Raw genomic sequence first — 23703 nt, forward strand, 5'->3', positions numbered from 1 at the left:
CATCACAGGAATTACACCTACTGTACCCCTATACATGTTCTGTACAGGAATTACACCCACTGTACCCTTAGAAATGTCCTGTACAGGAATTACACCTGTTGGACCCCTATACATGTCCTGTACAGGAATTACACCTGTTGGATCCCTATACATGTCCTGTGCAGGAATTACACCTGCTGTACCCCTATACATGTCCTGTACAGGAATTACACCTGCTGTACCCCTATACATCTCCTGTGCATTAATTACACCTGCTGTACCCCTATACATGTCCTGTTCAGGAATTACACCTGCTGTACCCCTATACATGTACTGTTCAGGAATTACACCAGCTATACCCCTATGCATGTTCTGCTCACAAATCGCACCTGCCGTCCCCATATACATGTCCTGTACAGGAATTACACCTGCTGTACCCCTATACATGTCCTGCTCACAAATTGCACCTGCCGTACCCCTATACATGTCCTGCACAGGAATTCTATCTGCTGTACCCCTATACATGTCCTGCACAGGAATTACACCTGCTGTACCCCTATGCATGTCCTGTACAGGAATTACACCTGCTGTACCCCTATACATGTCCTGTACAGGAATTACACCTGCTGTACCCCTATACATGTCCTGTACAGGAATTACACCTGCTGTACCCCTATGCATGTCCTGTACAGTTATTACACCTGCTGTACCCCTATGCATGTCCTGTACAGGAATTACACCTGCTGTAACCCTATACATGTCCTGTACAGGAATTACACCTGCTGTACCCCTATACATGTCCTGTACAGGTATTACACCTGCTGTACCCCTATACATGTCCTGCTCAGGAATTACACCTGCTGTACCCCTTTACATGTTCTGTTCAGGAATTACACCAGCTGTACCCCTATACATGTCCTGTACAGGAATTACACTTGCTGTACCCCTATGCATGTTCTGCTCACAAATTGCACCTGCCGTCCCCATATACATGTCCTGTACAGGAATTACACCTGCTGTACCCCTATACATGTCCAGCTCACATATTGCACTTGCCGTACCCCTATATATGTCCTGCATAGGAATTACACCTGCTGTATCCCCTATACATGTTCAGCACAGAAATTACACCTACTGTACCACTATACATGTCCTGCACAGGAATTACACCTGCTGTACCCCTATACATGTCCTGCACAGGAATTACACCTGCTGTACCCCTATACATGTCCTGTACATGAATTACACCTGCTGTACCCATATACATGTCCTGTACAGGAATTACACCTGCTGTACCCCTATACATGTCCTGTACAGGAATTACACCTGCTGTATCCCTATACATGTCCTGTACAGGAATTACACCTGCTGTACCCCTATGCATGTCCTGTACAGGAATTACACCCACTGTACCCTTAGCAATGTCCTGTACAGGGATTACACCTGCTGAACCCCTATACATGTCCATCACAGGAATTACACCTACTGTACCCCTATACATGTTCTGTACAGGAATTACACCCACTGTACCCTTAGAAATGTCCTGTACAGGAATTACACCTGTTTGACCCCTATACATGTCCTGTACAGGAATTACACCTGTTGGATCCCTATACATGTCCTGTGCAGGAATTACACCTGCTGTACCCCTATACATGTCCTGCACAGGAATTACACCTGCTGTACCCCTATACACCTCCTGTGCATTAATTACACCTGCTGTACCCCTATACATGTCCTGTTCAGGAATTACACCTGCTGTACCCCTATACATGTTCTGTTCAGGAATTACACCAGCTGTACCCCTATGCATGTTCTGCTCACAAATTGCACCTGCCATCCCCATATACATGTCCTGCTCACAAATTGCACCTGCCGTACCCCTATACATGTCCTGCACAGGAATTCTATCTGCTGTACCCCTATACATGTCCTGCACAGGAATGACACCTGCTGTACCCCTATGCATGTCCTGTACAGGAATTACACCTGCTGTACCCCTATACATGTCCTGTACAGGAATTACACCTGCTGTACCCCTATACATGTCCTGTACAGGAATTACACCTGCTGTACCCCTATGCATGTCCTGTACAGTTATTACACCTGCTGTACCCCTATGCATGTCCTGTACAGGAATTACACCTGCTGTAACCCTATACATGTCCTGTACAGGAATTACACCTGCTGTACCCCTATACATGTCCTGTACAGGTATTACACCTGCTGTACCCCTATACATGTCCTGCTCAGGAATTACACCTGCTGTACCCCTATACATGTCCTGTACAGGAATTACACCTGCTGTACCCCTATGCATGTCCTGTACAGTTATTACACCTGCTGTACCCCTATGCATGTCCTGTACAGGAATTACACCTGCTGTAACCCTATACATGTCCTGTACAGGAATTACACCTGCTGTACCCCTATACATGTCCTGTACAGGTATTACACCTGCTGTACCCCTATACATGTCCTGCTCAGGAATTACACCTGCTGTACCCCTATACATGTTCTGTTCAGGAATTACACCAGCTGTACCCCTATACATGTCCTGTACAGGAATTACACCTGCTGTACCCCTATGCATGTTCTGCTCACAAATTGCACCTGCCGTCCCCATATACATGTCCTGTACAGGAATTACACCTGCTGTACCCCTATACATGTCCAGCTCACATATTGCACTTGCCGTACCCCTATATATGTCCTGCATAGGAATTATACCTGCTGTACCCCTATACATGTCCTGCACAGGAATTACACCTGCTGTACCCCTATACATGTCCTGTACATGAATTACACCTGCTGTACCCCTATACATGTCCTGTACAGGAATTACGCATGTCCTGTACAGGAATTACACCTGCTTTACCCTTATACATGTCATGTACAGGAATTACACCTGCCGTACCCCTATACATGTCCTGCACAGGAATTACACCTACTGTACCCCCATACATGTCCTGTACAAGAATTACACCCACTGTACCCCTATACATGTCCTGTGCAGGAATTACACCTGCTGTACCCTTATACATGTCCTGCACCGGATTTACACCTGCTGTACCCCTATACATGTCCTGTACAGGAATTACACCTGCTGTACCCCTATACATGTCCTGCACAGGAATTACACCTGCTGTACCCTTATACATGTCCTGCACAGGAATTACACCCGCTGTACCCCTATACATGTCCTGTACAGAAATTACACCTGCTGTACCCCTATACATGTCCTGTGCATTAATTACACCTGCTGTACCCCTATACTTGTTCAGCACAGGAATTCTATCTGCTGTACCCCTATGCATGTCCTTTACAAGAATTACACCTGCTGTACCCCTATGCATGTCCTGCACAGGAATTACACCTGCTGTACCCCTATACATGTCCTGTACAGGAATTACACCTGCTGTACCCCTATACATGTTCAGCACAGAAATTACACCTACTGTACCCCCATACATGTCCTGTACAGGAATTACACCTGCTGTACCCCTATACATGTTCAGCACAGAAATTACACCTACTGTATCCCCATACATGTCCTGTACAGGAATTACACCTGCTGTACCCCTATACATGTCCTGTACAGGAATTACACCTGCTGTACCCCTATACATGTCCTGTACAGGAAATACACCTGCTGTATCCCTATACATGTCCTGTACAGGAATTACACCTGCTGTACCCCTATGCATGTCCTGTACAGGAATTACACCTGCTGTACCCCTATACATGTCCTGTGCAGGAATTACACCTGCTGTACCCCTATGCATGTCCTGTACAGGAATTACACCTGCTGTACCCTTATACATGTCATGTACAGGAATTACACCTGCTGTACCCCTATACATGTCCTGCACAGGAATTACACCTACTGTACCCCCATACATGTCCTGTGCAGGAATTACACCTGCTGTACCCTTATACATGTCCTGCACCGGATTTACACCTGCTGTACCCCTATACATGGCCTGTACAGGAATTACACCTGCTGTACCCCTATACATGTCCTGCACAGGAATTACACCTGCTGTACCCTTATACATGTCCTGCACAGGAATTACACCCGCTGTACCCCTATACATATCCTGTGCAGGAATTACACCTGCTGTACCCTTATACATGTCCTGCACCGGATTTACACCTGCTGTACCCCTATACATGGCCTGTACAGGAATTACACCTGCTGTACCCCTATACATGTCCTGCACATGAATTACACCTGCTGTACCCTTATACATGTCCTGCACAGGAATTACACCCGCTGTACCCCTATACATGTCCTGTACAGAAATTACACCTGCTGTACCCCTATACATGTCCTGTGCATTAATTACACCTGCTGTACCCCTATACTTGTTCAGCACAGGAATTCTATGTGCTGTACCCCTATGCATGTCCTTTACAAGAATTACACCTGCTGTACCCCTATGCATGTCCTGCACAGGAATTACACCTGCTGTACCCCTATACATGTCCTGTACAGAAATTACACCTGCTGTACCCCTATACATGTTCAGCACAGAAATTACACCTACTGTACCCCCATACATGTCCTGTACAGGAATTACACCTGCTGTACCCCTATACATGTTCAGCACAGAAATTACACCTACTGTATCCCCATACATGTCCTGTACAGGAATTACTCCCACTGTACCCTTATAAATGTCCTCTACAGGAATTAGACGTACTGTACCCCTATACATGTCCTGTGCAGGAATTACACCTGCTGTACCCTTACACATGTCCTGCATATGAATTACACCTGCTGTACCCTTATACGTGTCCTGTACAGGAATTACACCTGCTGTACCCCATTACATGTCCTGTGCAGGAATTATACCTACTGTACCCCTATACATGTCCTGTACAGGAATTACACCTACTGTACCCCTATACATGTTCTGATCAGGAATTACACCAGCTGTACCCCTATACATGTCCTGCACAGGAATTACACCTACTGTGCCCCAATATATGTCTTGCACAGGAATTACACCTGCTGTACCCCTATACATGTCCTGTACAGGAATTACATCTGCTTTACCCCTATACATGTCCTGCTCACAAATTGCACCTGCTGTATCCCTATACATGTCCTGTACAGGTATTACACCTGCTGATCCCCTATACATGTTCAGCACAGAAATTACACCTACTGTACCCCCATACATGTCCTGTACAGGAATTACACCCACTGTACCCTTATAAATATCCTCTACAGGAATTAGACGTACTGTACCCCTATACATGTCCTGTGCAGGAATTACACCTGCTGTACCCTTATACATGTCCTGCACATGAATTACACCTGCTGTACCCCTATGCATGTCCTGTACAGGAATTACACCTGCTGTACCCCTATGCATGTCCTGTACAGGAATTACACCTGCTGTACCCCTATACATGTCCTGCACAGGAATTCAATCTGCTGTAGCCCTATGCATGTCCTGTACAGGAATTACACCTGCTGTACCCTTATACATGTCATGTACAGGAATTACACTTGCTGTACCCCTATACATGTCCTGCACAGGAATTACACCTACTGTACCCCCATACATGTCCTGTACAGGAATTACACCCACTGTACCCCTATACATGTCCTGTGCAGGAATTACACCTGCTGTACCCTTATACATGTCCTGCACTGGATTTACACCTGCTGTACCCCTATACATGTCCTGTACAGGAATTACACCTGCTGTACCCCTATACATGTCCTGCACAGGAATTACACCTGCTGTACCCCCATACATGTCCTGTACAGGAATTACACCCACTGTACCCTTATAAATGTCCTCTACAGGAATTAGACGTACTGTACCGCTATACATGTCCTGTGCAGGAATTACACCTGCTGTACCCTTATACATGTCCTGCACATGAATTACACCTGCTGTACCCCTATTAATGTCCTGTACAGGAATTATACCTACTGTACCTTATACATGTCATGGACAGCAATTACACCTGTACAGGAATTAGACCTACTGTACCCCCCTATACATGTCCTGTAGAGGAATTACACCTGCTGTACCCCTATACATGTCCTGCTCAGGAATTACACCTACTGTACCCCTATACATGTTCTGATCAGGAATTACACCAGCTGTACCCCTATACATGTCCTGCACAGGAATTACACCTGCTGTACCCCTATACATGTCCTGCACAGGAATTACACCTACTGTGCCCTTATACATGTCCTGTACAGGAATTACACCTGCTGTACCCCTTTGCATGTCCTGTAAAGGAATTACACCTGATGTACCCCTATACATGTCCTGTACAGGAATTACACCTGCTGTACCCATATACATGTCCTGCACAGGAATTACACCTGCTGTACCCTTATACGTGTACTGTGCAGGAATTACACCTGCTGTACCCCTATACATGTCCTGTACAGGAATTACACCTGCTGTACCCTTATACATGTCCTGTACAGGAATTACACCTGCTGTACCCCTATACATGTCCTGTACAGGAATTACATCTGCTTTACCCCTATACATGTCCTGCTCACAAATTGCACCTGCCGTACGCCTATACATGTCCTGCACAGGAATTCTATCTGCTGTACCCCTATGCATGTCCTGTACAGGAATTACACCTGCTGTACCCCTATACATGTCCTGTACAGGAATTACACCTGCTGTACCCCTATGCATGTCCTGTACAGTTATTACACCTGCTGTACCCCTATACATGTCCTGAACAGGAATTACATCTGCTGTACCCCTATGCATGTCCTGTACAGGAATTACACCTGCTGTACCCTTATACATGTCCTGCTCACATATTGCACTTGCCGTACCCCTATACATGTCCTGCATAGGAATTACACCTGCTGTGTCCCCTATACATGTTCAGCACAGAAATTACACCTACTGTACCCCTATACATGTCCTGCACAGGAATTACACCTGCTGTACCCCTATACATGTCCTGCACAGGAATTACACCTGCTGTACCCCTATACATGTCCTGTACAGGAATTACACCTGCTGTACCCCTATACATGTCCTGTACAGGAATTACACCTGCTGTACCCTTATACATGTCCTGCACAGGAATTACACCTGCTGTACCCCTATTAATGTCCTGTACAGGAATTATACCTACTGTACCTTATACATGTCATGGACAGCAATTACACCTGTACAGAAATTAGACCTACTGTACCCCTATATATGTCCTGCACAGGAATTACACCTGCTGTACCCCTATACATGTCCTGCACAGGAATTACACCTGCTGTACCCCTATACATGTCCTGTACAGGAATTACACCTGCTGTACCCCTATACATGTCCTGTACAGGAATTACACCTGCTGTACCCCTATACATGTCCTGTACAGGCATTACACCTGCTGTACCCCTATACATGTCCTGTACATGAATTACACCTGCTGTACCCCTATGCATGTCCTGTACTGGAATTACACCTGCTGTACCCCTATACATGTCCTGTACAGGAATTATAGCTGCTGTACCCATATACATGTCCTGTGCAGGAATTACACCTGCTGTACCCCTATGCATGTCCTGTACTGGAATTACACAAGTCCCCTCCCCTGCTGTGCAGATCCTATACAGTGATTATGCCTATAGTATACCAGAGAGACACCTGTTAGGTGATATTGCAGCTGGCTGGGATAAGCATTAGAGGATGTAATGATGGTCTCTGCGCAGCAATCTCTGTGATTGTATGTACACGTAGGGGAAGTAATATGCCTGGTACCCAGCAGCTGGTGTTCCTGTATCTAATGCTGATGACCAGGAGTAAGGGAGGGGACCAGGAGGAAGGGAGAGTATCAATTCACAGATGCCAAGGAAGGGTGCTTCTAGGACCAAAGCAGGGGCTATTAAATCACAGATGCCTAGGAAGGGGGGTTATTAATTCACAGATGCTCTGGAGTAAGGGGTCAACTATAAATTCATTAAAGCCCAGGAGCAAGGGAGGGGGCTATTAATTTGCAGATGCCGAGGAGCAAAGGAGGGAGAATTAATTCAGCAGATGTTTAGAGTCAGGCTGGAGACATGTGATATAATCTGTATTATCCTCTGGTGATCTGTGATCACTGATACCCAGTGCTGATCCCATCCCTCCTTTCACATCAGTCGCCTGCAGGTCTCTCTGCCATCGCTGCTCTTCCTTCTGACCTCCAGGGTTCTATAGATCCTTCTCTTCTCACCGCCTATACAGCTGTCCCTCTTCATCGTCCCCTTTCAGTATCGCTTTACCCATCATCCCCCTCCACTGCTGAGTCTGTGACCCCGATTCCCTTAGACTGATCCCCTTCCTCTCCGTCCACACATAGTCCATTCCTTGTGGCCTATCTCTGGGCTGAAAATTCCAGTTTCTGGATTCTCTCTTACGGATTATTTGGGGGTCTTGTCCAGGGGAGAAGTGTCACGCTTCTACAGAAAGGTGGGTGCACAGCTCGTAGGGTGCTCGGAGAAATGATCCTGGCTGGAAGGTTAGACTGTGGTCCTGGCTGGAAGGTTAGACTGTGATTTCGTCTGGAAGGTTAGACTATGATCCTGGCAGGAAGGTTAGACTATGATCCTGGCAGGAAGGTTAGACTGTGATCCTGCCTGGAATGTTAGACTGTGATCCTGGCTGGAAGGTTTAAACTGTGATTCTGTCTGGAAGGTTAGACTGATTCTGGTTAGATGGTTAGAATATGTTCTTGGCAGGAAGGCTATACTGTGATCCTGCCCGGAAGGTCAGACAGTGACCATGGCTGGAAGGTTAGACTGTGATTCTGGTTGGAATGTTAGACTGTGATCCTGCCTGGAAGGTTAAACTGTGACCCTGGCTGGAAGGTTACCCTGTGATTCTGGCTGGAAGGTTAAACTGTGACCCTGGCTGGAAGGTTAGACTGTGATTCTGGTTGGAAGGTTAGACTACGACCCTGGCTGGAAGGTTAGACTATGATCCTGGCTGGAAGGTTAGACTACAATCCTGGCTGGAAGGTTAGACTATAACCCTGGCTGGAAGGTTAGACTACAATCTTGGCTGAAAGGTTAGACTACAATCCTGGCTGAAATGTTAGACTACGACCCTGGATGGAAGCTTAGACTACAATCCTGGCTGGAAGGTTAGACTGTGATTCTGGCAGGAAGGTTAGACTACAAACCTGGCTGGAAGGTTAGACTACAATCCTAAACCGCAAAAGAGACAGCGCTAATGAGATGGATTGTCTAAATATCAACAATTTTTAATAAATGCATGCATAACATGATAAAAGGTTAAAAAATAATGTAAAAATTACTAATCATATTGATTATTTTTTTAGTAATTTTTAAATTATTTTTTAACCTTTTTATCATGTTATATGCATGCATTTATTAAAAATTGTTGATATTTAGACAATCCATCTCATTAGCGCTGTCTCTTTTGCGGTTTTGGTTGTTGTTGTTGTTTATAATATAGGTGTGACTAACCTATTCAGACAGCTGCTTCTTCACATATTGGAAACACACCTTAAGCGCCCTCTTTCCAACCGAGGTTGGTACACTTTCCTTTTTTGCATAAACTACAATCCTGGCTGGAAGGTTAGAGTACAAATCCTGGCTGGAAGGTTAGAGTACAATCCTGGCTGGAAGGTTAGAGTACAATCCTGGCTGGAAGGTTTGACTACGATCCTGGCTCGAAGGTTAGACTATGATCCTGGCTGGAAGGTTAGACTATGATCCTGGCTGGAAGGTTAGACTACAATCCTTGCTGGAAGGTTAGATTGTGATTCTGGCTGGAAGGTTAGACTACAATCCTGGCTGGAAGGTTAGACTACAATCCTGGCTGGAAGATTTGACTACAATCCTGGCTGGAAGGTTAGACTGTGATTCTGGCTGGAAGGTTAGACTACGACCCTGGTTGGAAGGTTAGACTATGATTCTAACTGGAAGGTTACATTGTGATCCTGGCTGGAAGGGATGCGGTCAGGATCCCAGCATTTCGGAATACCGATGCTAGAATCACGACACTGCTTGGAATACCGACGCCGGCATCCCGGCATGGATTACAATGCTGGCGTCGGTATCCCAAACACCAGGATCCCGAACGAAGAGGCTACTCAGGAGAGGTAAGCCATGTAAAAGGGGGCAGGGTTTAGGTTTATACTGCGGGGGGAGGATTAGGGTTAGGCTGTGGAGAGGGGGTGTAGAGTAAGACACCCCTGGGGAGGGTTAGGGTTAGGCTGCAGGAGAGGGAGGGTTAGGTTTAGGCTGTGGGAAGGGGTGGATAGGGTTAGGGGGTTTAGGGATTAGGTACCTCAATGTTTAGTCTGTATTTTTACTGCAGGCATCCCGGCCGCCAAGATATCGTATGTATTCTGGCTGGAGAGAGAGAGGCGCATCTATAACCTACTCTATGCATAACCTGGTTGCTTACATTTAAATAATAACTTATAAATACTGTATACTCTAAGGAAAACTATGCAATTGGTCAGAGGGGGTCATTCTGATCTGATCGCATGCTGCAGTTCATCGCAGCGCAGCGATCAGGTCAGAAGTGCGCATGCGCTGGCACCGCAGTGCACCGGTGTATGGCTGACAGCCATCGGCTGTCGTTGCCTAGCGATCGCCTCTGCCTGATTGACAGGCAGAGGTGGTCGCTGGGCGGGAAGGGGCGGCACGGCGGCGCTTGGCTGCCGTTTTGTGGGCGCTGTCCGGCCACCGTGCAGGGGGCGGGCCGCAGCTGCTGTGTGACATCACACGCAGCCGCTGTGACCCGGGCAGCGACGAGTAGCTCCCGGCCAGCACGCAAAAGCTGCGCTGGCCGGTAGCTACTCCTGAAGTGCAAAAGCATCGCCGCTGTGCAATGCTTTTGTACTTCTGCGGGGGGCGGCCTGACATATGGGGCGGACTAGCCCTGTGCTGGTTGTCCCCCTGCATGTCAGTGTGCCTGATCGTAGCCCTGCAAAAACGACCCGGTACTTCAATTGCCGGCACTTTCAGACTTTTCTGTGTGAAAGTGGTATCACAGAGATTCCAGTTCTGCTCCTCACATTTTAATTGCTTTATTTCTTTCTGGAAATGCCAATTCCGTTTCTCACTGCGATTTTCCTGTCTATTCCACAAGGCGGTGGGAGCGGTGTCACGGTTCCGTCGGAAGGTGGCAGTAACAGATCCCGAGCTGGCATTACCAGTTCTCACTCTCGGTCCTGGCATGCAGGGTCTGGGTCCAGCCTGTATCTTCCTGCGTAAGGGCATTGCAGAGAAGCAAGGGGTAAGTAGGGCAATCCACCCCAGTGGCCCTGGGACTGAGGGATTCCTGTGGCATATCGAAAATGTGATTACTACCATGAATATAGCTGCATGAGTATTCAGTATTGGTTATAAGGAATGACACCGCACCCTGTCAAGGCCACGATCCGGTTGGGAGCACTGGTATGCTGATACTTGTAGTTCCCCAACAGCTGGATAGCCTGTATATATGCCCAGTATACCAGTTATTGCCTGCTGCTTGTATATGTTTGCTTTGGACAGATAGGAGAAGCAGGTTTTATTCCTCATTTAGGGGGACATGTACTAAGCAGTGATAAGAGCGGAGAAGTGAGCCAGTGGAGAAATTTCCCAATCAACCAATCAGCAGCTGTGTATCATTTTATATTATGCAAATTATAGATGTTACTTCAGTGCTGATTGGTTGCCATGGGCAACTTCTCCACTGACTCACTTCTCTGCTCTTATCACTGCTTAGTAAATGTACACCTTAATGTAGAGGAAAAAGGAGGGTTATCCCGCACAGGACAGAATTAAACAATGGCTCCGGGGTTACCATTAATAAATAGACAAGATTATAGACAGTAATGCAACTACTTTGTCATGATATGTCTCAAAACAATCTAGTTCTTTCCAAGAGGTAGTTCCTCCAATCATATTATCATCTCGAAGTAAAGCAAGACCATGCTGCACTGCAGCGGGACGGGTGTAACATGTGCAGAGATTTAGGGGGAATTCATTGTAGGCGGGAAATGAAAAAAAAAAAAACCCTGTGGTGATTTTCCCGCAGTCATAGGGTTTTGCTATTCAATTACAGGACAGAAAATCAGACACGGGCCAATATTTACTAAGAATTCGAGTTTGTCCGATTTGTGTTTTTTTTTCTAAATCCCAATCCGGGAATTCACTAAGCACCAATCTCAGCAGTGTTTGGACTATTCGTAATGGTTTGATTTGCAAAATTCCGAAATACAAATGAATAGACCATCGGTCAAACACGGCTGTTATTTCATACAATACGGGCATTCACTATTCATTCGTATTTGGGTGTTAGTTTCTGAGTGCTCAAGTGCGGGTCTGTTTTTTTTTGATTCGTTAAAAAAAGCAGCAAAAAAATAGACCTGCTTTTTCCAGTCGAGTTTGGATAACCATGCACGGATCAGTGAGATCTGTGCATGGTTATCTATGGGAAAGGGTCTGTTTAGTGTAAAAGCTGAAAAAAAAATTGCGTGGGGTCCCCCCTCCTAAGCATAACCAGCCTCGGGCTCTTTGAGCCGGTCCTGGTTTAAAAAATATGGGGGGGGAAATGACAGGGGTTCCCCCATATTTAATCAACCAGCAATGGGCTCTGCGCCTGGTCCTGGTACCAAAAATACGGGGGACAAAAAGCGTAGGGGTCCCCTGTATTTTAGAAACCAGCACCGGGCTCCACTAGCCAGGTACATAATGCCACAGCCGGGGGACACTTTTATACTGGTCCCTGCGGCCCTGGCATTACATACCCAACTAGTCACCCCTGGCTGGGTTACCCTGGAGGAGTGGGAACCCCTTAAATCAAGGGGTCACCCCCCCAGCCACCCAAGGGTGAAGCCCGAGGCTGTCCCCCTCATCCAAGGGCGGCGGATGGGGGGCTGATAGCCAAGTGTCAAAAATGTGAATATTGTTTTTAGTAGCAGTACTACAAGTCCCAGCAAGCCACCCCCGCAAGCTGGTACTTGGAGAACCACAAGTACCAGCATGTGGTGGAAAACCGGGCCCGCTGGTACCTGTAGTACTACTACTAAAAAAATACCCACAAAAAAACAGGACACACACACCGTGAAAGCATAAGTTTATTACATACATGCATGCATACATACATACTTACCTACTAGGTGCTTCATCGCGCCCTACGGGCGCTCTTCACACCGTCGCAAGGGGCTACGCCCCTTTAACCCTTGCATGCCTATATGGGGTTCAATATTTGTATTATATGGAGTATTACCTGCATTCCTTTGTTAGTGGTTAAATATTGCACAATGAAAGGGCGTGCGATGGTGAAGGAGGGGAGGGTGTCTGTAGATGCTGCAGGTGGAGGGGGGGGGGCAGATGCGGGGGGGCCCGGATGGGGAAGGGTTGGGAGGTGCTGCGGGTGGGGGAAAGACAGAAGAGTGGGGGCTGTAGATGGGGGAGGGGTCCGGAGGCACTGCAGGTGGGGGAGGGGCAGGGGTGCCACGGGGGAGGGGCAGGTGCAGGGATGTTGCGGATGGGTGAAGGGTTCCGGAGGTGCTGTGGGATGGGAAGGGGCGGGGGTGCCGGGGATGGGGTAGGGGGTCCGGAGGCACCGCTGTGGGGGAGAGGCAGGTGCGGGTGGTGCGACGGACGGGGAAGGGGGTCCGGAGGCGCTGCAGGTGGTGGAGGGGCAGGTGCGGAGGTGCCGTGGGTGGGTGAGGGGGGGACCGCGAATGGAGGAGGGTGTCTGCAGATGCTGTGGGTAGAGGGGGGCAGGTGTGGGGGGAGACATATAGGGGGTGGATGATGGAGGGGGTCTGGAGGTGCTGTGGGTGATGGAGGGGGGGAGTGGGAGCCGCTGGTGGTGTAGGGGGTCTGGAGGCACAGCGTGTGGGGGAGGGGTGGAGTGTCGCATGTGGTGGAGGGGAAGGCACTGCGGGTACTGTACCTGAAAAAAAGGTAGTTGGAGGGTATGCAGTAACAGGGCCAGGACAGGGGTGACAGGGTCAGAACAGGGGTGATGGGGCCAGGACAGGGGTGACGGGGCCAGGACAGGGGTGACAGGGCAAGGACAGGGGTGACGGGGCCAGGACAGAAATGACAGGGACAGGATAGGGGTGACAGGGCCAGGGTAGGGGCGGCAGGACCAGGATTTGGTTGACAGGGCCAGGATAGGGGTGACAGGGCCAGGATAAGGGTGACAGGGCCAGGATAAGGGTGACAGGGCCAGGATAGGGGTGACAGGGCCAGGATAAGGGTGAAAGGGCCAGGATAAGGGTGACAGGGCAAGGCCAGGGGTGACAGGGACATGACAGAACACAGGGCACGGGAGAGATTGGTATTAGGGACAAAACAGTGGGGACAGACAGATGTGTCTTACCGGAGTCACTGCTGCTGCTGGCTGCTGCTGTTCCACTCCAACCTGTTTGGATCTGCTGCTGGTGGAGACTTGGCATGGTTGACTCTCTCAAGCTGGAGTCCTGCTTCCTCTGCCCGTCCGCATCCCTCCCCCCCCCCGCTCCTCAGTCACACACCGCGGACCTCGCGCGGCTGCCGGGCACCGTGGTAAGGGGAGACTGGGAGTGACTGGTTAGCCCCCAGGAGACGCTGCGGCTGGAGGGAGGAGGGGGTCATAGCATGCACGCGGCACGGACCTCGCGGCTGCCGGACACTGTGGTAAGGGGAGACTGGGAGTGACTGGTTAGCCCCCAGGAGACGCTGCGGCTGGAGGGAGGAGGGGGTCGGAGCCTGCAAGCAGCGCGGACTTCTGCAACGCTGCCCGCCGGCAAAAGTGTGTGAAGGAGCTGGGCGCCCCCACCAACCGCGGGACACTGCGGCACGCGGGTGGGACAGTGGGACAGATTCTACACTGGATTATGTGAGTATAATTTTTTTCACAGGTACCCCAAGGATTGTACATGGAGAAGAGGACCGAGCCTCGTGTGAACATAGGTAAGTATGTATGTATGTATGGAGGTGTGCATGTATGTAATAAACTTATACTTTCATGGTGTGTGTGTCCTGTTTTTTTGTGGGTATTTTTTTAGTAGTGGTACTACAGGTACCAGCGGGCCCGGTTTTCCACCACATGCTGGTACTTGTGGTTCTCCAAGTACCAGCTTGCGGGGGAGGCTTGCTGGGACTTGTAGTTCTGCTACTAAAAACAATATTCACATTTTTTCAAAAGGCTATAGGCCCCCCATCCGCCGCCCTTGGATGGGGGGGACAGCCTCGGGCTTCACCTCTGGCCCTTGGGTGGCTGGAGGGGGGGACCCCTTGATTTAAGGGGTTCCCACTCCTCCAGGGTTCCCCGGCCAGGGGTGACTAGTTGGGTATGTAATGCCAGGGCCGCAGGGACCAGTATAAATGTGTCCCCCGGCTGTGGCATTATGTACCTGGCTAGTGGAGCCCGGTGCTGGTTTCAAAAATACGGAGGACCCCTACGCTTTTTGTCCCCCGTATTTTTGGAACCAGGACCAGGCGCAGAGCCCGGTGCTGGTTGATTAAATATGGAAGAACCCCTGTCATTTTTCCCCCCATATTTTTTCAACCAGGACCGGCTCAAAGAGCCCGAGGCTGGTTGTGCTTAGGAGGGGGGACCCCACGCAATTTTTTTCAGATTTTTAAAGACTTTAATCAACTTTTTAAGATACACAATGAAGCCCTGCACGGATCTCACAGATCCGGCCGGGATTCCTTGTGTTTTGTCAGGCAGTGTTTTACTCATCACTCCCGTAAAACACTGCCTGATATTACGAATCACATCGACATCGGAAAAAATTATTGTGCAAAACTCGGCTGCTTAGTGAATGATCGTATCAGGATTCAAAAAGTTGCAGTAAAATGCACCCGATACCATTCGAGTTCAAACACCCTTCAAAACGGCCAAAACACGAATCTTTGTAAATATACCCCATGGTTTTCTATAGAAATCACTGCGTCGCATTTTCTGTCTTTTTTCATGCATACCGAGAGCGAGTCTGATTCTGCCTAAAATCGTTCATCGGGGACTTGCTCTAGGACCCCAGATTTGGATGTGGGGTGTGGGGTGTTCAAACTGAATTCTGGATTACAGTGTAAAAATAAAGCGCTTCTCTTCTCTTTCCACAGTACCGAGAACTGGGAACCGACGAGATAGAAGGTAAATATCATTCTTCTGTAGAGAGGGAGATGGATTATACATGTGTATATATATATACATACGCGCATATAGAAATGGCTTTCCCCAATGACTTACTGTATCACCTATGAATTGCCTATGGGTGGTTAAATTCTAGCCTGCATTTCAACTGTAACTGGGCGCTGCGGATCCCATGAATAAATAATAATAATAATAATAATAATAATAATAACTGGTTTTAATCAGCCACAGAACCTGTGTAAATCATAAGCATACTTACTGACCTGGCTTCCCCCTCTTCTGGGAGGGGGTAGCTGGTCGGCACATAGGGGGTGTAGCCACTGGGTGCTGTGCTTGCCAGGGACGTGTGGTCGGCTGGACGGTCGGCGTACCGTGAATGCGGCCTTGAGTACGCATCATCATCGTTGCTCCGCCCCTGCATTACAGTGCCCACTTTCACTAAAAGCTAAAGCGGGCCAGATCAGGGACATTTGCTTGCCTTTCCAGGGGGTCGGGATGGTCACTCGATTGCTCCCCACTGACAGTAATCTGGGGGCGCGATATAGGGTGAGCATGGTGGCCATATATGCTTTGAGATTAATCTGTCCCCGAACACATGGAGACGCGAGCTGTACAGGCATTACCACTATCCTGTTGTCCAAAGCCTCAGAGAACCTTGCCGTTAGTTAAATGTCTGCTTCCTAATATTGGGGGGCATTTACTAAACTTCGGAGAGTGATAAAGTGGAGAGAGTAAAGCCCAGTACCCACGGGCCGATGCATGAGAGATGTGTGCTGAGCGAACCCAGGCTGATATTCTAAGCAATTTAGTCAGATTGCTTAGAATATCGCTCCGTGAGTACCCCCCTATAAAGTAACAACCAATCAGCTCCTAACTGCCATTTTTCAAAAGTTCAATCTGACCTATCTACTTGTGAGTCAGGGAAGTCGATCAGGCTGTATTAAGTGGGTCTGTTAATACAGTAGCCGGGGCAGTTTGCTCATTTCTGCAATGTAGCCTCAGTGAATTACTGTTAGTTTTTGCAGCTAAATTGAAACATGTCTCTTCTTAAGCCTGATAAATAACAGAACATTTGCCAATCATCCTATTACCAGCTGCTGGCAATGAGAGTAAGAAACTGCTGAGCACAAGTCTCCACAGCTAAGTGCGTCAGTTGTTTATAGACACGTGTCATGTCACCTTCAATAAGAGTATTTCCGATGGTACGATACAGACTTTCCAGCTGGAAACACATGTCTGTAATCCTACAATACAGATGTGTCCAGATGCACATTTGCCTGGTCCCCAAAACTCCTCAACGACTTCTAATATCCATACACTGACCTGTAGGGGGCGCCTCTCATAGGTAACCACACCATGGATAGGTAGTATAGGAGTAATAAATATAGTGGAACCACTGTGTAGCGTACATATCTGTGTTACATCATTATGGTCATTAATGCCTTGTACGTCCACCTGGTCCCTGTAGAGCTACGTGATGCCTTTGTGGAGTTCGACAAGGACAAGGATGGCTACATCACCTGCAAGGACCTGGGGAACCTGATGCGGATCATGGGCTATATGCCCACGGAGATGGAGCTGATAGAGCTGTCTCAGCAGATCAACATGAACCGTGAGTACTGTGAGCGCCAAGCAGAGCATTCGGTCAGATCCAGCATTACCCATCGCAGCAGAAAGATAACGGGTGTCCACTGTAGAAGAACATCATGTTTATTAATGGTGTCCAGTGGGATATATATGTTGAAGCTTGTTCCTCTCTTCCATACTTCCTCCCTTCTGCACTGGTCTCACAGTCATCTTTCTTCTCCCCCCCCCCCCCCCCCCCCCACCCCTTTCTCCTCCAGTTGGAGGTCGGGTGGATTTCCAGGACTTTGTTGACCTGATGACCCCAAAGCTGCTGGAAGAGACGGCCGGGATGATTGGAGTGAAGGAACTAAGAGATGCCTTCAAAGAGGTTAAAGAACTTGACAATAACGGCTGAGATAACTTTAGGCACTAAATAAATACATATTACAATAAGAACATTTATGGAGTTAAGGACGTAGACTTGGTAAGTGTTGGGTGGGCTGCTGCCTGACGGTGGTTTATTGAATCCCAGTCCTCATTATACTGTAGATGGGTGGTTGTTCTGTGACATATCCAAGGCTAGGGTTCCTAAGAAGCATATTTGTATGACTTTAATCTGTTATCACCATCCTGAGGTGGTAATAATAACACAACAGGTGTTGCAGCGGGGCATGTATTACCAACACCACATGGCCTTTACCATCAGTCATCCGCAGTCATTCACAGCTTTCATGAAAGTTGTAAGAAATGGCCACTGATTGGACAGCACCGGTGGCTATGGAGTGTATTTAGTGTAATCCAAAACCACAATGGTTGACTTCTGTCTTTCTGGTGACTTCACAGTTTGATGCCAATGGTGATGGGGAGATTACTCTGGACGAGCTACAGCAGGCCATGCAAAGGCTTCTGGGAGAAAAACTGACCAACAGTGAGATTGCTGACGTAGTGCGGGAAGCTGATATGAATGGGGATGGGACGGTGGATTTTGAAGGTAAGATCTTACCTATGTTACCATCCCATACTTACTACTGCCCTGAGACCTGTCCCCTACTTCCCTATTATACTGTATCTATGAATACATTCACCTCCTCTTCCCCTGCAGAGTTTGTGCGAATGATGTCACGCTGATCCCTGACGTCTCTCCACTTGACCTCCAATGAAGATCAAGGACACCCTGACCGCAGAGGCCATACAGTATACACCAGCAAATATCTTAACAGCGCTATCTGTAGCAGATCTAGCAGTAAATAGGACCCCTCTGGGTCACGCTCCCTACCTTTTTCAGAACTCTTGTGAATAAATATCCCTGCTTTTGTAGCTTGGTCTCTGTGCGTTAGTGGAAGAGGATTTGGTTTGGAGTGAAAAGAGAACTTAGTGGGTTTAAGGATATAACATGGCTATGGGGCAGGGGTTCCACAATTACACCTCTTAGTACAGGAAACTGGAGATGAGCTGGGTACACACTGGAGTGATGGGGATTTGTTCCGACATCGGAACGAATTCCCGTCAGCCCGGATTGGATGTACACACTGGGGCGACTTTAATGAAAGACGGAACGATCGTATTCCGTCATTCATTAACATACTACAGGATGCTAGCGATATTGGGGGTCATTCCGACCCATTTGCTTGCTGCGTTTTAACGCAGCAGAGCGAACGGGTCCTTGCTGCTCATGCGCCGGCGCCGTAGTGCTTAATTGACAGGCTGAGGCAATCGATGGGCGGGAGGGGGGGAAAAGGCGGTGTTTGGCCACCGTTTCGTAGGCGCGGTCCGCCCAACGCAGGCGTGGCCGGACCGAACGGGGGGCGGGCCACCGGACTGACATGCGGGGCGGACTAGCCCCGTGCTGGGCGTCCCCCCACATGTCAGGAAAGATGATCGTAGCTGTGCTAAATTTAGCACAGCTACGATCAACTCGGAATAACCCCCATTGTCTGGTTTGATGCGCAGCACATGAAACCTGACGTCGCATGCGACAGCGGAAGCATGCCTATTAAGCGTACACACTGAGCGATGTAGACGATATGCCGGCCCGATCTGCCCGATATCGCTCAGTTTGTACCCAGCTTTACTCCAACACACAATACCACTTTCACATATCTATACTAAACCAGTTCAGCTTCATCAGAGTCTTAACACCTTCTTATGAACAAGATGAAACTCTGAAACCTAACTATAATGTCTATTCACCTGCGTGTCTCTTAGGGATGTGCACTTGAAATTTTTCGGGTTTTGTGTTTTGGTTTTGGGTTCGGTTCGGCGGCCGTGTTTTGGGTTCGACCGCGTTTTGGCAAAACCTCACCGAATTTTTTTTGTCGGATTCGGGTGTGTTTTGGATTCGGGTGTTTTTTTCAAAAAACCCTAAAAAACAGCTTAAATCATAGAATTTGGGGGTCATTTTGATCCCAAAGTATTATTAACCTCAATAACCATAATTTCCACTCATTTTCAGTCTATTCTGAACACCTCACACCTCACAATATTATTTTTAGTCCTAAAATTTGCACCGAGGTCGCTGGATGACTAAGCTAAGCGACCCTAGTGGCCGACACAAACACCTGGCCCATCTAGGAGTGGCACTGCAGTGTCACGCAGGATGGCCCTTCCAAAAAACACTCCCCAAACAGCACATGACGCAAAGAAAAAAAGAGGCGCAATGAGGTAGCTGTGTGAGTAAGCTAAGCGACCCTAGTGGCCGACACAAACACCTGGCCCATCTAGGAGTGGCACTGCAGTGTCACGCAGGATGGCCCTTCCAAAAAACACTCCCCAAACAGCACATGACGCAAAGAAGAAAAAAAGAGGTGCAATGAGGTAGCTGTGTGAGTAAGATAAGCGACCCTAGTGGCCGACACAAACACCTGGCCCATCTAGGAGTGGCACTGCAGTGTCACGCAGGATGGCCCTTCCAAAAAACACTCCCCAAACAGCACATGACGCAAAGAAGAAAAAAAGAGGCGCAATGAGGTAGCTGTGTGAGTAAGATAAGTGACCCTAGTGGCCGACACAAACACCTGGCCCATCTAGGAGTGGCACTGCAGTGTCACGCAGGATGGCCCTTCCAAAAAACACTCCCCAAACAGCACATGACGCAAAGAAAAATGAAAGAAAAAAGAGGTGCAAGATGGAATTGTCCTTGGGCCCTCCCACCCACCCTTATGTTGTATAAACAGGACATGCACACTTTAACCAACCCATCATTTCAGTGACAGGGTCTGCCACACGACTGTGACTGAAATGACGGGTTGGTTTGGACCCCCACCGAAAAAGAAGCAATTAATCTCTCCTTGCACAAACTGGCTCTACAGAGGCAAGATGTCCACCTCATCATCATCCTCCGATATATCACCGTGTACATCCCGCTCCTCACAGATTATCAATTCGTCCCCACTGGAATCCACCATCTCAGCTCCCTGTGTACTTTGTGGAGGCAATTGCTGCTGGTCAATGTCTCCACGGAGGAATTGATTATAATTCATTTTAATGAACATCATCTTCTCCACATTTTCTGGAAGTAACCTCGTACGCCGATTGCTGACAAGGTGAGCGGCGGCACTAAACACTCTTTCGGAGTACACACTTGTGGGAGGGCAACTTAGGTAGAATAAAGCCAGTTTGTGCAAGGGCCTCCAAATTGCCTCTTTTTCCTGCCAGTATAAGTACGGACTGTCTGACGTGCCTACTTGGATGCGGTCACTCATATAATCCTCCACCATTCTTTCAATGGTGAGAGAATCATATGCAGTGACAGTAGACGACATGTCCGTAATCGTTGTCAGGTCCTTCAGTCCGGACCAGATGTCAGCATCAGCAGTCGCTCCAGACTGCCCTGCATCACCGCCAGCGGGTGGGCTCGGAATTCTGAGCCTTTTCCTCGCACCCCCAGTTGCGGGAGAATGTGAAGGAGGAGATGTTGACAGGTCGCGTTCCGCTTGACTTGACAATTTTCTCACCAGCAGGTCTTTGAACCCCAGCAGACTTGTGTCTGCCGGAAAGAGAGATCCAAGGTAGGTTTTAAATCTAGGATCGAGCACGGTGGCCAAAATGTAGTGCTCTGATTTCAACAGATTGACCACCCGTGAATCCTTGTTAAGCGAATTAAGGGCTCCATCCACAAGTCCCACATGCCTAGCGGAATCGCTCCCTTTTAGCTCCTCCTTCAATGCCTCCAGCTTCTTCTGCAAAAGCCTGATGAGGGGAATGACCTGACTCAGGCTGGCAGTGTCTGAACTGACTTCACGTGTGGCAAGTTCAAAAGGTTGCAGAACCTTGCACAACGTTGAAATCATTCTCCACTGCGCTTGAGACAGGTACATTCCACCTCCTATATCATGCTCAATTGTATAGGCTTGAATGGCCTTTTGCTGCTCCTCCAACCTCTGAAGCATATAGAGGGTTGAATTCCACCTCGTTACCACTTCTTGCTTCAGATGATGGCAGGGCAGGTTCAGGCGTTTTTGGTGGTGCTCCAGTCTTCTGTACGTGGTGCCTGTACGCCGAAAGTGTCCCGCAATTCTTCTGGCCACCGACAGCATCTCTTGCACGCCCCTGTCGTTTTTTAAAAAATTCTGCACCACCAAATTCAAGGTATGTGCAAAACATGGGACGTGCTGGAATTTGCCCATATTTAATGCACACACAATATTGCTGGCGTTGTCCGATGCCACAAATCCACAGGAGAGTCCAATTGGGGTAAGCCATTCCGCGATGATCTTCCTCAGTTGCCGTAAGAGGTTTTCAGCTGTGTGCGTATTCTGGAAACCGGTGATACAAAGCGTAGCCTGCCTAGGAAAGAGTTGGCGTTTGCGAGATGCTGCTACTGGTGCCGCCGCTGCTGTTCTTGCGGCGGGAGTCCATACATCTACCCAGTGGGCTGTCACAGTCATATAGTCCTGACCCTGCCCTGCTCCACTTGTCCACATGTCCGTGGTTAAGTGGACATTGGGTACAACTGCATTTTTTAGGACACTGGTGAGTCTTTTTCTGACGTCCGTGTACATTCTCGGTATCGCCTGCCTAGAGAAGTGGAACCTAGATGGTATTTGGTCACGGGGGCACACTACCTCAAGAAATTGTCTAGTTCCCTGTGAACTAACGGCGGATACCGGACGCACGTCTAACACCAACATAGTTGTCAAGGCCTCAGTTATCCGCTTTGCAACAGGATGACTGCTGTGATATTTCATCTTCCTCGCAAAGGACTGTTGGACAGTCAATTGCTTGGTGGAAGTAGTAAAAGTGGGCTTACGACTTCCCCTCTGGGATGACCATCGACTCCCAGCAGCAACAACAGCAGCGCCAGCAGCAGTAGTAGGCGTTACACGCAAGGATGCATCGGAGGAATCCCAGGCAGGAGAGGACTCGTCAGAATTGCCAGTGACATGGCCTGCAGGACTATTGGCATTCCTGGGGAAGGAGGAAATTGACACTGAGGGAGTTGGTGGGGTGGTTTGCGTGAGCTTGGTTACAAGAGGAAGGGATTTACTGGTCAGTGGACTGCTTCCGCTGTCGCCCAAAGTTTTTGAACTTGTCACTGACTTATTATGAATGCGCTGCAGGTGACGTATAAGGGAGGATGTTCCGAGGTGGTTAACGTCCTTACCCCTACTTATTACAGCTTGACAAAGGCAACACACGGCTTGACAAATGTTGTCCGCATTTCTGGTGAAATACTTCCACACCGAAGAGCTGATTTTTTTGGTATTTTCACCAGGCATGTCAACGGCCGTATTCCTCCCACGGACAACAGGTGTCTCCCCGGGTGCCTGACTTAAACAAACCACCTCACCATCAGAATCCTCCTTGTCAATTTCCTCCCCAGCGCCAGCAACACCCATATCCTCATCCTGGTGTACTTCAACACTGACATCTTCAATCTGACTATCAGGAACTGGACTGCGGGTGCTCCTTCCAGCACTTGCAGGGGGCGTGCAAATGGTGGAAGGCGCATGCTCTTCACGTCCAGTGTTGGGAAGGTCAGGCATCGCAACCGACACAATTGGACTCTCCTTGTGGATTTGGGATTTCGAAGAACGCACAGTTCTTTGCGGTGCTT

At 48.5% G+C, this 23703-nt stretch overlaps 1 protein-coding gene across 1 annotated transcript; it reads left to right on the top strand.

Moving 5' to 3' along the window:
• Window positions 1-11094: 11094 nt before the first annotated feature.
• Window positions 11095-18965, top strand: LOC134943939 (calcium-binding protein 5-like). The gene is made up of 6 exons (XM_063932500.1): window positions 11095-11234; window positions 16052-16082; window positions 17551-17694; window positions 17927-18036; window positions 18492-18639; window positions 18751-18965. The coding sequence occupies exons 1-6, from the start codon at window positions 11175-11177 to the stop codon at window positions 18774-18776; spliced, it is 519 nt and encodes a 172-aa protein (XP_063788570.1). The 5' UTR covers window positions 11095-11174; the 3' UTR covers window positions 18777-18965.
• The last annotated feature ends 4738 nt before the right edge of the window (window positions 18966-23703 follow it).

The sequence above is a fragment of the Pseudophryne corroboree genome, chromosome 7 (genome assembly GCF_028390025.1).
Source record: "Pseudophryne corroboree isolate aPseCor3 chromosome 7, aPseCor3.hap2, whole genome shotgun sequence".
NCBI lineage: Eukaryota > Metazoa > Chordata > Amphibia > Anura > Myobatrachidae > Pseudophryne > Pseudophryne corroboree.

What these genes read in the sequence shown, in the direction of transcription:
- LOC134943939 (XM_063932500.1), top strand. Translation starts at nt 11,175, where the DNA reads ATGCAGGGTCTGGGTCCAGCCTGTATCTTCCTGCGTAAGGGCATTGCA. An exon ending in GCATTGCAGAGAAGCAAGGG is followed by an intron (nt 11,235 to 16,051) that starts GTAAGTAGGGCA and finishes CTCTTTCCACAG; the next exon opens with TACCGAGAACTGGGAACCGA. An exon ending in TAAGAGATGCCTTCAAAGAG is followed by an intron (nt 18,037 to 18,491) that starts GTTAAAGAACTT and finishes GTGACTTCACAG; the next exon opens with TTTGATGCCAATGGTGATGG.